Source organism: Martes martes (genome assembly GCF_963455335.1).
Source record: "Martes martes genome assembly, chromosome: 5".
Lineage (NCBI taxonomy): Eukaryota > Metazoa > Chordata > Mammalia > Carnivora > Mustelidae > Martes > Martes martes.
Genome location: NC_137892.1, coordinates 106,122,160 through 106,140,206, shown reverse-complemented (window position 1 = coordinate 106,140,206; position 18,047 = coordinate 106,122,160). Strand labels below are relative to the sequence as shown.

General features: G+C 35.8%; 1 protein-coding gene across 1 annotated transcript in view; it reads left to right on the top strand.

Annotated features, from left to right (window-relative positions):
• Positions 1 to 18,047, top strand: part of RANBP17 (RAN binding protein 17) — a 319,731-nt gene that overhangs the window by 54,208 nt on the left and 247,476 nt on the right. Inside the window, exon 13 of the mRNA XM_080805045.1 lies at positions 11,198 to 11,303. Coding sequence (XP_080661171.1) covers positions 11,198 to 11,303 — 106 coding nt within the window. The remainder of the gene's footprint in view (positions 1 to 11,197; positions 11,304 to 18,047) is intronic.

The following is an 18,047-nucleotide window of genomic DNA, read 5'->3' as shown; positions in this document are numbered from 1 at the left end:
TTCATTACACTTCATATCCATTACACATAGCTTCATATATATCAAATATTACATTGCAATGAAAAGTTAAAAGATTCAGTTATAAAATAATATCTGTTTTCCTACAAAGGAATGTAGCTGTTATGAGATACAAAAATGGAATTAACTTCAATGTAATAATTTATTGATACTAAATTAAAATTAAGTCAGACCTGATTCTTGGTTAAATATAAATTCAAGGAGTTTTTATAGTTGGATATACTGTGTAGGTTTTTTTTAAAGATTTTACTTATTTATTTGAGGGAGAGTGAGAGAGAGCTCAAGAGGGGAGAGGGTCAGAGGGAGAAGCAGACTCCCGATGAGCTGGGAACCCAATGTGGGACTTCAGGATCATGACCAAAGGCAATTGCTTAACCAACTGAGCACCCAGGCACCCACTATGTGGTTTTAATAACATTTCAGTCTCTAATGCCCAGTACATAGAAAATTTTTAACATTTTGGGGTTTTTTTACTTTTTTTTTGTCATTGGGAACGAATCTGCCTTTTAGAAATATCTGTGTTCTACTTAAAAATGATTGTTTCAGAGTACAAGAAGTGCCTAATGTGGCTCTAGTTTATACCACCATATGTAGCAGTATTCAATTTCTTTTGTGCAGACTAAACACTTCAGTTAGTGTTGAACAAAGAAAATTATATGCTCTCGTTATGTGTGCTTTAATTTAGATGCTTAATGGCTTTTAATGTTATAAAATAAGTTTATTATTATATTATGATCTCATTTGTATTATATTGTCTTGCTCTTCCATATTTGTGGTGATATGGTCATGGTTTACGAAAACAATAATCCCTAAGAAATAGGTCATTAACAGTAGTTAACGATTACTTGTGATCTATGGTAATGACTGATTTCTTTGGGATTATTGCAGTTATAAACCATAATTACAGATTATTATGGCAATAATTATTTTGTTAAAGGAAAAAATGTTCTGTGCTTGAACAGCTGCTAAAACGAGCGCCCTGAACGTTTCAGAATAAATAGAAAAATGGAAAATTATAATGGAAATATAGTATCATTATAAAGATGAGATTCAAAACAAATTTATAGATATGAAACTGATGTATATTTAAATTTCTAAATGTAATTTTGATGTATGGATTTACATTGTTCTTTAAACTTTGTGGACAAAATTCTGTAACCATAGTAACATTTATTATTTCGAATGTTGTCAGTCTAAAATTGGTGAGGTTTAGGAAAAGGGTGTTTATGAGAAATATTATTTTCTCATATTATTTTTCATTCAGTTAAATACAAAAATTATGTTTGATGGTTTAATAATAGTGCCTTTACATTCCAGTTTTTATTTCTAACACTAATCCTAATTTATTCAGTTAGTGGTTGTTAAGTTTCCAAAGGTTAGGAAATGCCTGCTTGTTGTTTCTTGTGTGATAGAAGTCAGTGCTTTCTAAAACAACGAGAGTAAATATTTTTCCTCTGAATAAACAAACTTCCATTCAGAATATACCATAATTTCAGAAAAAAATGCTTATAATTGGTCCCATGTTTTTTTTGCATAGCGTTTTTTCATATATAAACCTTAATTTTTGAGTTACAGAACAAAAGGAATTAAACAAAAAATTTAAATTTGAGAAGTTCATGCCTTGTATTTAGTATATTTTATCTTTCTACTATTGGACAGTAATACTCATCAACTGCACTGAAAAAATCACTTTTCTCCTTTATCTCTTACTAGGTTCAGTCCTTTGGGCATGGGGTCTCTCCCTTCTCACCCTATATATATATATACATATTTAGTTAATACATATTTAGTTAATACATATATTAACTATGTATACATATTTAGTTAAAGCACTATGGCAGAACATGACATATAGAAAGGCCCATGCTTTTCTAAGTGCATTTTACTTGGAAATTTTTTTTCACTTTATAGTTTTTTGCTTTGTTTTACAAAAGCATTGAAATATATATATATATAACTAATGGTAACTAGCTGTAATTACAACAAGCCTCTGGTAGAGACGAAAGAACTTAAAAATTTTTTAATATTGTGACTTGATTTTCATGAGCAGCTTTTAAAGTAAAACTTATGGGGCACCTGGGTGGTTCAGTGGGTTAAGCCTCTGCCTTCGGCTCAGGTCATGGTCTCAGGGTCCTGGGATCGAGCCCCGCATCGGGCTCTCTGCTCGGCGGGGAGCCTGCTTCCCCCTCTCTCTCTGCCTGCCTCTTTGCCTACTTGTGATCTCTTTCTCTCTCTCTCTCTCTCTCTCTCTGTTAAATAAATAAATAAAATCTTTAAAAAAAAATAAAGTAAAACTTATAATGAACATATAAAAGCAACATTGGTATGTTTTGTTTTTTGTAGGTTTGTTTGATAGAGAAGAGTGAAAAAGAGGTTGGCTATTTTATAATAATAGTATTAGTGATAATAGTTAACATTTAGTGAGCACTTGTAGGAAGCATTATTATGAGTACTTTACATGCAGAATACAGTTTAGTGCTTGTCACAAGCCTGTGAGCCAGGTATAATTATCACCCTCATATTTATAACTAAGAATAAAAACGAGAAATTAAGTAACTAGCATTGTTAATAGTTGAGGCAGAATTTGGACCAACCCTAAGGTCTTGGTAGCTAAATTTTACTGCTTCCATTTTTTATAATACTGATATGTCAGCAGAGAAATATGAAAGCTACATGCATGGTGAATTCTTTGTTTTCAGGTAGGCTTGTTTTTATCAAGAACTGGTAGACAAATGTTTCTGTGTTTACATTAGTGATAAACCCCCAAAATAAGTTTTCTTATTTTAAATTCAGCTATTCAAAACATACTCATTTCATGTCTCACATGTACTTGGGCTTGTTGTGGGTGGTTTGGGAATCAAAGGAAGTGTAAAAGACCCTAGACATGATCCCAAAGGTAGATGCAGTTTCATCTGTGGTCAAAACTGGGAGACAGAGAAAAATTGCAGATTGGGAGTTAAAATGTGTTAAATAAACACTTGGGAGATTCTTGGATTATAAGATATTGTTGGATCATCACAGTTTGTCTAGCTAATGGACAGTTGTGCTGCTTTAGTATTCCCTTTCATCCATCTTGAGAGGTAGTGGTGTGTATCTCCTAAGGGTATGAGAATGGGCTCTTGGAACTCCATTGCCTGTATTGGAATCATAGCCCTGCAGTTTTTAATAGGAACATTTGTGACATTAAATGAATGTAAATATAGGTAATAGATACAATGGTTAGAATAGTAGCTAGTGCATAGAAAACATCATAAAAATGTTTGCTGTTATTTTTTGTAATAGTCAAGCTTGCTTTAATAACCAGTACCTAAATATCTAAATTGATAAAACATATAAAGAATGTTATTATTTTAAAAGGTTATTATTTACACTTAAATAATGTTTTTCATCTTCAAAAAATTTGCAGTATATTTTTTAAGTAATGACTCCCATTGGCCAGGTAGATTATTACACTGCCTTCAGCAAAAACTATACTTGTGGTGTTTCAGATTCACATCCAGTACTCAAAATGTGTATGTCCCACACACAGTTGCAGCATAATCTATTAATAATGACCTCTGTGAGATTCTGAGAAGTATAGTCAAATCTTCTTATTCAGTATTTACATTCTATAAAGTTGCAGTGAACACTGAATTAGCAAATATTAAGCTATTGTTTCTAGGGTGAATACACATTAGGTTCCTGCAGACCCCGGTCACAACATTTTCATTGACTGGTGAACGTATAGCCTTGTTTTATATGTGGTTCTGTTTCAAGACACCTTGTTTACTGTATATTATTGCTTCATTAACATCGAACTCATAGTCCACGTCCCTAATATTTATGCCAAGACAAAGCTTATCTAACACATGTATTTTCTCTTTGAGGTACATAACATATAGGAACATATATGTTTTTTACATATAGGAACACTATGCAGCATATAGGAACATATATGTTTTTTACATAGAGGAACACTATGCAGCACTTTACTGATCTTGGGGAATATTTTAAATAGTAAAATCACCAACAGAAAGCACACAAGTACAAATAAAATAGAGCACCAAAAAGGCCATGGAAGAATACTTACTTGTTTGTAGTATGAAAGATGAAACAAGAAAGGAGAGTGTTGCTTTGTTCTACCTACGCTTGGCAAGTGCACACTGGGCTACTCAGATTATTTTGTGTTGTGCATCTACACGTGAACGGTCACAAGTATTTCTGGAGTTACAAATAAATTTTACCAAGTAGACGAATTTTCAGTAGGAGAATCGACAAATAATGAGGATAGACTTCATCATATCTTGTGTTGAGTATGCTTTGAGAAGAAATTGGTTTTATTTAAGCAATAAGTATATAATTACCATTAACATTGATTTTTAGTAATGACTCTACATTTTAATGTATAAAGTCATAAAATGTTAACCTTTTTTTGGCCTATTTCATGCGATCTGTTTTTTGTTTGTTTAAAGATTTTATTTATTTATTTATTTATTTATTTATTTGACAGAGAGGGAGAGTGTGAGAGAGAGAACACAAGCAGGGGGAGTGGGAGAGAGAGAAACAGGCTTCCTTCTGAGCAGGGAGCCTGATGGGGGGCTCGATCCCAGGACGCTGGGATCACGACCCAAGCTGAAGACAGATGCTTAACAACTGAGCCAACCCGGTGCCCCTCATGCTCTCTTTTCTATGTAATGATTTCTTAGTCCAGTAACCCATGTCTTTGGATAACTTACTATGTGCCAGGCACTGCTTTAGGCTCTGGAGATGCAATAGACAACCAAACAGAAAAAATAACAGTAATTATGCAGTTGATAGTCTATTGGAATAGACAGGTAACAAAGCAAGATAAGTAAGTAAAATATATATTATATTAGAAAGTGATAGTACTAAAATAAACAAGCAGGGAAGGGGGATATGAAATGTTGGCAGATTATGTTCTCATAATCTCTTACCAAAACTTAGTAGCTTATCAAATAACAATCATTTTATTATTATCTCTTAGTGTTCTCTGGGATTCATAAGTCTCAGCTGGATGATTCTTATTTGGGATCTTTCCTGCATTGTAATCAGATGACACCTGGCACTGAAGTCACCTGAGTGATTATTTACTCAACCCTGGTATCTGGGCTGGAATGTTCGATGAGTGGGCTCTCAGTGGGCAATTCTATGCATTGCTAGGTTGGACCTCCTAGTAGTATGATAGTCTCAGGGTATTTGGTCTTCTTAAATGGTGATTGGCTTCCCCAGAGTGAACATTTCCCTAAGAGACTGAAAGAAACTGCCAGTTCTCTTAAAGGCTAAGCCCAGTACTGGAATGATGTCACTTCCACCACATTCTGTTGGTCGGAGCAGTTAAAATCCAGCTCACACTTAGAAAGGTTTGGAAGAATAGACTCCACTTTTTGATGGCTTGTGCATATGTAGAGGGAAGGAATTGATGGTTATCTGGAAGGCATGCATACTTCCTACTCTAAGTACTGAAAATTGATAGGATAGCTATAGAAGGCCTTACTGAAAGGTGAATCCAAAGTGAGACTGGTCAGCATGGTTGTATCTTTCTCAAGTTATATTAAATTGTGGGGGTATAGGCAAAGACTAGGTGGGGAACTAGATTTGAACAATTAGGGTTGTGTAAGATGAGTATTTCAGAGTAAGAGGAATTGAAGGGGTGTGTAAGGCAGCGATTAAAATGATTGAGGATTGAGCAAAGAATTGAAGCTAGCTAAGCAGGATAGAGAAGACATTAAGCTTCTAAGAGAGTGAAGAAGTGGCAGGTCCCAAAAAAGTGTTAGTACTAATAAGAGATTAACAAAGTTGCAGGATACAGGATTAATAAAAACAATAGTATGTTTATATATATCCCAATTAATCAAAAATGAAGATCAGTTCACTTAATTAGCAATAATCGTGCCTCGGATAAACCTCATTGGCTACGATACTGCCACTGCGCAAAGCTTGATCAGTTCACTTAAAATAGCATAAAAAAATACTTAGGTATAAGTTTTTAAAAAGAAACATGAGACTTATATACTGATCACTGTATACCCTTGTTGGAAGAAATTAGAGGTGTACATGTGGAAAGTCACCAATGGTCATGGATCAGAAGACTTAATATTGGTAAGATGGGAATACTCCCCAAATTGACCTACAGATTCTGCGCAATCTCTCTTAAAATCCCAGCTAGCTTCTTTGCAGGAATTGGGCATGTTGATCCTGAACTTCATGAGGACATCCACAAGACCCAGAATATGCAAAATAAGTGTGAAAAAGAATGAAGTTTAAAGATTCACACTTTCTGATTTCAGAATTTATTAAAAAGCAACAGTAATCAAAACTGTGGAATTGGCATGAAGTAGATATTAGATCAATAAAATAGAATTGAGAGTCCAGGATATCCTCTAATTTATAATCAGTTGCTTTTTGACAAGTGTGGCAAGATAATTCAATGGTGAAAGGATAGTGTTTTTGACAGATGGTGCTGAGACAACTGGATATCGCATGCAAAGAATGAAGTTGAACTACTGCCTCCCACCATACGCAAAATTAAGTCAAGATGAATCATAGACCTCAATGTAAGAGTTAAAACTTTGAAGAAACTATGAAGAGTTAAAACTCAGAAGAAAACATAGGAGTAAATCTTCATGACTTTGGGTTGGCCAGTGGTTTCTTAGATATGCACCAAAAGCTAAAATGACAAAAGAAAAATTCAAAATTTGGACTATATCAGTTAAAAATCTTAGCCTACTTCAAAGGATACTGTCAAGAAAGTGAAAGTACGACCAGAAAATTGGAGGAAATATGTGCAAATTATGTATCTGATAAGGGATTTGGATCTACAATACATAAAGAACTCTCATAGCTCACTAGTAAAAAAAAAATGCAGTTCAAATAAAAATGAGCAGAGGAGGGCACCTGGGTGGCTCAGTTGGTTAAGCAACTGCCTTTGGCTCAGGTCATGATCCTGGAGTCCCCAGATCAAGTCCCGCATCGGGCTTCCAGCTCCGTGGGGAGTCTGCTTCTCCCTCTGATCTTCTCCCCTCTCATGCTCTTTCTCACTGTCTCTATCTCAAATAAATAAGTAAAATCTTAAAAAAAAAACAAATGAGCAGAGGAAGGATTCTTGGCTGGCTCAGTCAGCTAAGTATCCAACTCTTCATTTTGGCTCAGGTCCCAATCTCGGGGTTGCTGGATTGATCCCCACGTTGGGCTGCACACTCAGTGCAGCATCTGCTTGAGATTCTTTCTCCCTTTTCCTTCTCCCTCCGGCTCAGCCTGTGTCCTTGCTTATGCACTCTCTCTCATATAAATAAATAAAATCTTAAAATGAGCAAAGGATTTGAATAGACCTTTCTCCAAAGAGGATATGTAAATGGCCAGTAAGCATATGTGAGGATGGTCAACACCATTAGTCATCAGGGAAGGACATGTCGTAATTGTAAGATACCACTTTATACTCACTAGGGTGGATGTAATAAAAAAGACAGATAATAAAAGTGCTGACAAGGATTTGGACCTTCATTTATTGCTGGTGGGAATGAGAAGTGGTACACCTACTTTGGAAAGTTTGGCCATTCCTTAAAATGTTTTAAAAATCTAGGTATCATATGACCCAGTGATTCCAATTCTAGATATATCCAAGAGAAATTAAAACATATCCACATAAAAACAGCACAGGTATTCATAACAGTATTGTTTTTAAAGTTTATATTTAAATTCTAGTTAATTAACATGCAGCATATTAGTTTCAGGTGTACAATATATTGGTTGAACAGTTCCCTATACAGCACCTGGTTCTCATAAGTGTGTTCCTTAATCCCCATCGCCTATTTAACTCCTCCCCCCACCCACCACCCTCTGGTAACCATCAGTTTGTTCTCTCTACTTAAGAGTCTGTTTCTTGGTTTGCCTCTCCTTTCCTCCCCGCTTTGCTCATTTGTCTTCTTAAATTCCACATATGAGCGAAATCATGGTATTTGTCTGACTTATTTCATTTAGCATAATACTCTTCTAGCTCCATCCATGTCATTGCAAATGGCAAGATTTCATTCTTTTTTATGGCTGAATAATATTCTATCATATATATGTATATATGTATACATATATATATATTCAGATAGGTATCTATCTTATCTATCTGAATACCATGTCTTCTTATCTATTCATCAGTAAGTAGACACTTGGGCTGTTTCTGTAAGTAGCAGCATTATTTTTAAAGCCAAAATGTAGAAACAATCCAAATGCCCATTGGCTGGTGAATAGATAAATAAAATGTGGTATGTCCAGTAATGGAATATTTTTTAGTATAGTTAACACACAGTGTTCCATTAGTTTCAGGTATACAGCATAGTCATTCAACTTCTCTATACCTTATGGTATCCTCATAAGTGTAGTTACCATCTGTCACCAGACAATGCTATTATAGGTCATTGACTATAATCCCTGTACTGTCCCTTTTATTCCCATTCATACCATATTCATACCATAACTGGAAACTTGTATTTCCCTCTCCCCTTCACCCATTTTGCCCATTCCCCCAGCCCCTTCCCCTCTGGCAACCATTGGTTCAATGGAATGTTTTTTTGTTTTGTTTTGTTTTGTTTTTTGCTATAAGAAACGGAAGTACCAGTATAAACTACAATAGGGATGATCCTTAAACACATTATGCCAAGTGAAAGAAGGCAGCTACAAAGATACATGTTAAATGATTTTATTCAGATTAAGTGTGCAGAATGGGAAAAATCTGAAGAGACATAAGGTAGATTAATAGTTGCTTAGGGTTGGGGGTGGGCTTAAGGGCTATGGGTTGAAATTTCTTTGGGGATAGATTGAAATGTTCTAAAATTAGGTCATGGTGGTGGTTGTACAGCCCTGTGAATTTATTAAAAAAACATTGAGTCGTATACTTTAAGTGGGTGAGTTGTATGGCATTTGAATTATATTTCAGTAAAATTGTTAAAAAAGAAAGTGATAGGTTTGTGTGTTGGAGAGTCCTAGTAGAACAAAGGATTGTTGAAGTTGGCAGATTCATCTTTGTACATATTGAAATTACTGCTGATTATGATAGAAATACTATTGGAAAGGGTGATGGCAAGCCTGGAACTAACATCTTCAGAAAATAAGGGAAAATAACCTGAGGGAGAGTAGATTATTGCAACAGGAAAGGGTATTTGGTAGTATAATTTGATGACATAAGCTGTAAAGCTGATTGCTTTTATGATGGAGAGGGAGTGTGTTTTACAAGTGGAAATGAGGAACATCAAAAAGACCTACTTCCATGCCGGAAGCCTGAGATAAAGAGGTGTGGAAGAGAAATCCCTTGAGAGGACCTACAGAGGAAGTAGGGTCATCAGGGGATAGTGTATGTTCTTAATAGACTTTTATATTAATCACAAAACAGTTTTGAGATATATAGGTAAATTTCTTAACACCTTCAGTTTCCTACATGGGCTTTTTGTTCTGTTACTTTTTTTTTTTTTAAAGGTTTTATTTATTTATTTGACAGACAGAGATCACAAGTAGGCAGAGAGGCAGGCAGAGAAAGAGGAAGGGAAGCAGGCTCCCTGCTGAGCAGAGAGCCCGATGCGGGCTCGATCCCAGGACCCTGGGATCATGACCTGACCTGAAGGAAGAGGCTTTAACCCACTGAGCCACCCAGGCGCCCCTGTTACTTTTTTTTTTTTTTTTTAATTATATGGATCTTGAAACTTGAGTTTGTTTTATGAATTCTATTATTACTTGATCAAATTAGTGTTTTTGTTCTCCTATTGAATCTGTTTCACATTGTTAATGTCCAAGACTGCATAATTGGTCCGTTCTGATTTATTCATTTGTTTTGTGATAGAATAGGGGATATGGATACTTGCCAAGTTGTATTTCTAACTTATAGGAAGTTTGTCACTTCAGTAGGCTGATGTCTCTCCAGAAGTCAGAGGGAGTTGATGAGTTGTAATGATTGCTAGTATTCACAGGAATATAGGAAGAATGTGGTCTTTTTCTGGAGGTATTTATCCTTCCTAAGTCTTCCAAGAAGCACAGACAGCCTCTTTTATGACTGTTCCAATTAATACCTTGTGAAAAATACTTTAGTTCACTTGAGAAGTTTTCTCAATACAGAAATGTAATTGATTTTGGTATTATGAAATAAGCTGGTCATCTTTGAAAAATCAGTCTCTAAGAATAGCACAAAATTTCTTTTTAGCAAGATAATTTGTATGTTGTTAATTATTCATAAAGGTCTCAAAAGTTTTGGAGAATCTGATACATAGATCAATGAGTCTAGAGATGTAAAATAACATGCTTAAACAGAAATCATTCAGTAAATAACTCCCATTTCTGAGCCACTCACTTTTAGCTGCTCCTAAATAAAATTTTTGAAAACTGTACATTCCACGTGTGCCACTATTGTAAAGTTATTTAATCCCTTGCTAATATTGTCTGTAAAGTTGATGTGGTCATCAGACTATGTTATTTGAATGGTGATGGTCTTGGATTTTAAGAAGTTATGCATAAAAATACAAAGGCAATAAATTTATTACCATCTATTATGATTTAAGCGGAAATAATATTAAGAAAAGATGCTGCTCATTGTATCATATTAATACTTAACCAATATAAGCCTGGATCTAGACATTACATTTGGTGTTTTGTTACCAAATTTAATTTTAATCTGAAGTCTTCACAGTAGATCTTATTTTCTCCATTTTTCAAATGAAAACCCTAAGAGTAAAGAGGTAAGTCACTTAGGCAAGATCACGTAACACATTGTTTGAGCTAGGATTTGAATGGTTTTTTCTGGCTCTAAAGTCTGTCATTTTTACTTTTTTTTTTTTTAAGATTTTATTTATTTATTTCATAGACAGAGCTCACAAGTAGGCAGAGAGGCAGGTAGAGAGAGAGGAGGAAGCAGGCTCCATGCTGAGTAGAGAGCCTGATGTGGGGCTCAGTCCCAGGATCTGGGATCACGACCTGAGCGGAAGGCAGAGGCTTTAACCCACTGAGCCACCCAGGCGTCCCTGTCATTTTTACGTTTAAACTGCCTTCCTAACACCCACTCTCCACTCTCTTTCAGGGACTGAGTTTACACTTTACCACTTGTTTGGAAGAATAGGTCATTTTTGCCAATTTTAGAATTTTCTGCAAAATAAGCATTGTTTCTATTAATACTTTCTAAACATTTTTTTTTCTTGTTCTATATTAGGACGTCTTGCATGGCTGGTGTATTTAGTTGGGACAGTTGTTGGAGGGAGGTTAACATATACCAGTACAGATGAACATGATGCTATGGATGGAGAATTATCCTGCCGGTAAGTAATGGCCATAAAGTTTACAGCAATTTACGTAGTGAAGAAATGTAGTTATCGAACTGGTATTATGAGCTAAAACATTTTCTACCTGGCCTTTTGAAGAAAGTATTATTTTTTTCTTATTGGTGAGAAAACCAAGGCGTAGAGTTTAACTGATTTGTAGAAGTCAAATCTCTAGTAAGTGTTATAGTCAAATATATTTTAAACTTGTATTCAAATAGTGTGATGAAGATTTAGGTTGCTTTTTATTTCTTAGGACCCGATAAAGCAGGCAGAATTGCTTTGTATTGGGTGGTGGCAAAATTAAGGTGACATACATCTGGTCAAAAAGCAGTGGATAGCCAATTACCCAATACAAGCTTTGTTGATGATTGTTGACTAGATTTTTCACCTCATGACCGTAATCTTAGTAAGAAGCAATGAATTACTTGCCTTAACACTGAGGAAAATTCCTACCTGTGAATAATACATGTGAGTTGGTTTTCTTAATATTTTAATTTATTTTTAATAACATTTTTCTTTATAACAAGGTAATACATGTTTTAATTGGACACTTAACTATTTCAAACAAAAAGAAAAGTCATATATTATTTTGGAGATAACTATTTCTGTCATTTTGCATAATACCTTCGTGTCTTTTTAATTAATGCTTGAAGGCATATGTACATTATATGTGTCTTTTTCAACATTTTTTGAACAAAAATTATATTCTACTATATTACTGTTTTATAAACTAAAATGGAGATAATAATGCCTAATTCATTTTGGGCTATTATAAGGGTTAAATGAGTTAATATTTTTAAGATGCTTAGAACAATGCCTGGCAAATAATAAGCACTATATTACCAAATACCGCCCCCCCAACACTTCTTTTTTTAAAAAAATCAAGCATAATATTGTGAACATTTTACCTAGACATTAAATATTCTAAGCTGTACTATAATTTAAATATATCCCAGTTTTTGGGATTTCGGGTTGTTTCTCAATTTTTCTATATTGTAAACTGCTTTGAGGTGAATATTCTTTTAGTTATATCTTTATATAGGTCAAAATAATTTCATTAGAGTTAATTCCTAAAGGCTATATAGTTGGTTGAATGGTCTGCTGCATTTTAAAGAGTTTTAGTACTTATTACCAAATGACCTTCTGGAAGAGTTGTACCAGTTTATTTTCTGAACTCAAAGGCTCTGAGACCATTTTTTCTGCAGTTGAATGCTAGATAATAGAATTCTTTTCCCTGCCAGTTTATAGATAACAAATGTCTTGTTTTGATTTCTGTTGCTTTGGTTACAAGTGGTTTCAGACATTCTTTTCCGTCCCTATTCTTCACAATTGTGTTTTCATTTTGTGGTTTTTAAACATATATAGATTGTATCATTTAGCTGCTTTTCTTTTCTTTTTTTTTTTTTTTTTTTTTTAAAGATTTTTTTAATTTATTTGACAGACAGAGATCACAAGTAGGCAGAGAGGCAGGCAGAGAGAGAGAGAGGAGGAAGCAGGCTCCCTGCTGAGCAGAGAGCCCGATGCGGGACTCGATCCCAGGACTCTGGGATCATGACCTGAGCCGAAAGCAGAGGCTTTAACCCACTGAGCCACCCAGGTTCCCGCTGCTTTTCTTTTCTGATTACCTTTCCTCATTTATCTATAAGAACTCAGTGTATTATCAAAGATCTTAATATTTAATATTCATTTTGAAAATGTCTTCTCCATGTTTTTAGTTTGTTTCAGAAATTTCTCTTGTCACAGACCTGTACCCCTAGGGCTAATAATACATTATATTAATAAAAAAATAAAAAATTAAAAAAAGAAATTTCTCTTGTAATGGATTTAAATATTTATATATTGAGATCTATGAATTTTCCCCCTCATATTTTCCCCTTTCTTCAGACTTAGAAGGTTGTTCCACACCCAGATAATAAAAATATTCACCTAGATTTTCTCCTAGTTCTTTTATGGTTTCAGCTTTTTATATTTAATTTTTAATACTTGACATTTGTTTTATATACTTTTCCCAAACTTCCCATAGTATTAACCAATTAATGTGAACCCCACTCTTTACTGACTTGAAATGCTACTTTTATCTTTACACAAAATTCTTAGGTCTTTTTTAAGCCTTTCATTCTTTTCCATTTGTCTTAGAAGTCTGTTTTCCTCCGTGTAGAATAGAATATAAGGGAAATAATTCATTGCTCCTTATTGAGGCTGTGGTCATGAATGAAAAACCTAGTCCATGATCATAAGCAACGCTTGTATTGGGTAACTGACTATCCATTGCTTTTTTTTTTTTTTTAAGATTTTATTTTTTTGAGAGAGAGAGAGATACAGAGTGAGAGAGAGCATGAGAGGGGAGGTCAGAGGGAGAAGCAGACTCCCCATGGAGCTGGGAGCCTGATGCGGGACTCGATCTCAGGACTCTGGGATCATGACCTGAGCCAAAGGCAGTCGCTTAACCAACTGAGCAACCCAGGTGCCCTCCATTGCTTTTGACCACATGTACACCACCCGAATTTTGCCACCACCCAATATACACCACCATCACCCTACCAACGTCCTTAAAATTATTAGACCTATTTGTGGCATTTTCCTTCCTTACTATTCTTAAATATATCCCTGAGTATTTAATAAATTTGTTACCATTCTGAATAGAAATTTTTCTCTTCATTCCATACTCTTTTTAACCTTTAAACTCACACTTGCTTTAGTGAAACTTGAGTCTGAATGGAACATAAATATTTTTAGCTTTCCTAAGATTTATTTCTAATATCAAATAAGTTTAAAATATGAAGAGGGTATTCTTAGAATGCTTTGGTTAATTTTAAACAGTGAATAATTTGCTTTTTTGCCATCTTTTAATACTACATAATTTAGTAAAGTGAAAAGTAAGTATACTTTTTGCTATAATTAGTTTGATTTTTAAGTTTTCATCATCAAGTAGAGAAATACCCACTGGCATTATTTTCCTAAGAAATATATAACAGGAAATAAACAAAAGCAGGTGTATATTTGCTAAGGAAATAAACAAAAGCAGGTGTATATTTGCCAAGTACAAAATTTTAATTTTTTCTTTAAGCAACAAACATATTTAACTTTAAATAAGATTTGATTTGTGTTTTAGCCATTGCCTAGAAAAACAAAGTGTTAGGTGAATTCTATGGTCTAAGGCTTTATTGACGGGGAGAATGGGGCATTTTCAAGGAAGGAAAAAATGAAGGAACAGGAAGAGTGAGAGAGTAAGAGAAAACAAACAGAGTCCGTGCTCCCAACTCATATTCCATTTTTGCAAATCTGTGTATTTGCTAAAATTTATTTGTAACCCCAAAACCAATACTCATGGTGCTGCCGCAGTCATTTTTGGATATGTGCTTGGTGATGAAAAATTTGAGTTGCCTGATACCCACTTTCCCAGCTGAGGCTGAACAGATGCTGTACCTTCTTGTTTCAGACTCTCGTGCTGTAAATAAGTGTCCTTTTCATTGTCTGTTTAATGCCCATCACATATTTGTGCTTTTTGTTGGTGGTTTTGCTTTTTACACTGGTCCCTGATACAGTTCTCTAGTGTTCCTAGGCACAAAAAAAAGCTGTGAAGTACCTTACAGAGAAAATATTTATGTTAGGTAAGCCTTGTTCAGGCACAAATTATTGTGTTGTTGGCCAAGAGTTCAGTGTTAGTGAATCAACAATATATTAAGTAAGATGTCTTTAAAGAGAAACACACATAAAGTTATGTGTTGATTGGCTGATGAAAATATTGTGACCAGAGTTCCGCAGGCACCCTAACCCTGTGTCTCCTCTGGAAATGCAGTGGTTCAGTATTCACTAATTCACTTTGCTTAATGTCTTTAATAGAACATAACCACCATGAATAATGAGAATCAAGTGTGTAAGGTAGTATATTACACACCTGGTTGCTCATTATTATAGGAGTTTTCCCTAGAGGCCACATGGAACCACTGTGCTTGCAAACAGTCCATGGTGGTAGCAGGAAGACAGGGGACTATGGGCAAGCCATTTTTCTGTTTGCTCATTTCTGTGTCCTGTTTCTTTTTAGTTTCCTTATTTCTGTGTTCCATTTCATATTAAAGTCTACTTCTGGGGTGTTTTAACTTTTTCATACTTCATAACTGCATTGCCTGGCCTCTTTGAGGTGCCATTGGGGAAGCCAGAGCTTCTGTCGGTCCTACTGGGTTGGGAGATAGGGCTGGAGCTGTCGAAGACCTCTCTTCTCCCTTGGGTGAGGATTTACAACTGCAGGAACTGTGTACATTTTTACTGGAGCTACAAGGCAAGTAGTTGAGGCCAGGGCTGGGGTGAGAGGTAGTGAATAGGTTGGTGAGTATGTAAACAGGACTAAGCAGATTCAAAGTGGGGCATAGAAAAAACATAAATATGTGTTTTAAAATATTGAGATTTTAAATTGAATAAGAATGATTTTTTTAAAAAAGATTTTATTGGGGTGCCTGGATGGCTCAGTGGGTTAAAGCCTCTGCTTTTGGCTCAGTTCATGATCCCAGAGTCCTGGGATCGAGCCCCGCATTGGGCTGTCTGCTCAGCGGGGAGCCTGCTTCCTCCTCTCTCCTTCTGCCTGCCTCTTTGCCTACTTGTGATCTCTGTCTGTCAAATAAATAAATAAAATCTTTAAAAAAATAAAAATAAACAAATAAAAGGTTTTATTTATTTATTTGACAGAGATCACAAGTGGGCAGAGAGACAGGCAGAGAGAGAGAAGGAAGCAGGCCCGCTGAGCAGAGTTCCTGATGCCGGACTCGATCCCAGAACCCTGGGATCATGACCTGAGGTGAAGGCAGAGGCTTTAACCCACTGAGCCACCCAGGCACCCCAATAAGAATGATGTTTTATGTAGAATTTTAAAATATCAATTTCCTATGAAGAAGTTCCAAGTAACTGAATACTGTTGCCTTCTATGTGTTGTTATATGATACCTTTCTAACTCCTGGGAGAACGCTACCAAATTGGAAGATCATGAAGCTTCTGCCAAAAACCTGCATGCTATTTTATCAAGAAAAGGTTAATATTCATAAAAGCTCCCCATATTGTGATCATTTTAATTAAAACATGTTACTTTAAAATATTTAAATATGCTTCTTTAACTTAGCAAATTGTGCTCAGACCATGCAATTCTAATTAAGTAAAGATAATTTTATAGTCATTTCAGTTTCATTCATCATTACCAGAACGTAAACCTTTTGAGAATTTACCCGGAGATTTTGTTTTATTCATCCTGTATCCTCTCAGTTTGCTCGTGCCAGTAGAGTGGCTGCTTCTTTTAGAGGCTTATTTCTCTCGGTTATGCCACCCTCCGTCTCTCCTTGTTTCTCTGACCTGTTCCTCTCACTGTCATCCCTCATCATTCATTGAAACCTTTGGCAGCTAGCTCAGAGTTTTGTTCTCTCCCCCAAACTCTGCTCTCCTATGGATGACTCCAGCTTCTTTCCCATGAAATCATGTTACTCTGCTCTTCTTTGTCCATAAGCTTCCAGTGGCTTCCTGTCACACTTGAAACAAATGCCAGGGTCCTTGTCATGGCTTAGAGCTCCCTGTGCTTCCTGTGCTACCTGACTTCGTTTCCTACCCTTTCTCGTACAGCTCAACCACACTGGCCTCCTTGCTGTTCTTTCAGCGTTACCAGTATGTTCTCACTTTAGGACCTCTGCACTTCTGCTAGGAATGCTTTCCTCTAGATATTTATACAGTACTCCTTCACTTCAGTCAGGTGTGTACCCAGCTGTCTCTTCCTGCCTTGACTTCCCAATCCAAAATAGCATCCTTTTCCTAGTTTATTTTATTCATAGTACTTATTACCTCTTGATGTTTATTTGTTCATTCCAGTAGAGTAAGGGACGGAATAAGCTTTATCTGCTTTGTTCAATGCTATATTTTTATCTCATTTGCCTGACAAAACCTTAACCATGAAGGAATTCAGAGTTTTCTCTGATTTGTTGAGTGATAATAAGAGAACTTGTACACCACTGTATATAGGTCCCATTTGTCAATGAAGATACCATTTTTTACCCCAGCTGAGCCTTCAGCATTGCTCAGTGATTCTCTGTTGCTTTAGTAATTCTTGTCTTCTGACTTCCAAATTATGTTGAACTGTTTCACTTGCAAGTTGTGTTCCACATGTGTCTTCAGTTCAGTGGCTAAAATTAAACTCCTCTTTTCCCTTCCCTCCCAGCCCTGACTCTCTTCTCGTGTCTCATCACCAGCCACTCAGTTGTCTAAGCCTGCATCCCAGGAGTTATCCTTAACTTTTCCTTTTTCCTCTCTCTAACATCCATGTAGCCTTCATCTCCAAATCCTCTCATTTCCACCTTCTAGTTAGGCCAGTTAGTCCAGTTGTTTCTATCTCCCCTGCCATTTTAGCTCTTACCATCTTTCACGTGGGTTCATGCTACTGTTTTTGTGTTTTTTTAAAGATTTTATTTATTTATTTGACAGAGATCACAAGTAGACAGAGAGGCAGCCAGAGAGAGAGGGGAAAGCAAGCTCCCTGCTGAGCAGGGAGCCCGATGCGGGGCTCGATTCCAGGACCCTGGGATCATGACCTGAGCTGAAGGCAGAGGCTTTAACCCACTGAGCCACCCAGGTGCCCTTCATGCTACACTTTTAAATTGATGCCTTGCTTCCTTCCTGGCTTTCTGAAGTACAGATCTCATTATGTCAGTGCTTTGCTCAAACTCTGCAATTCTTTCCATTGCTATTGGGTTTAAAATCAACGTGGCTCAT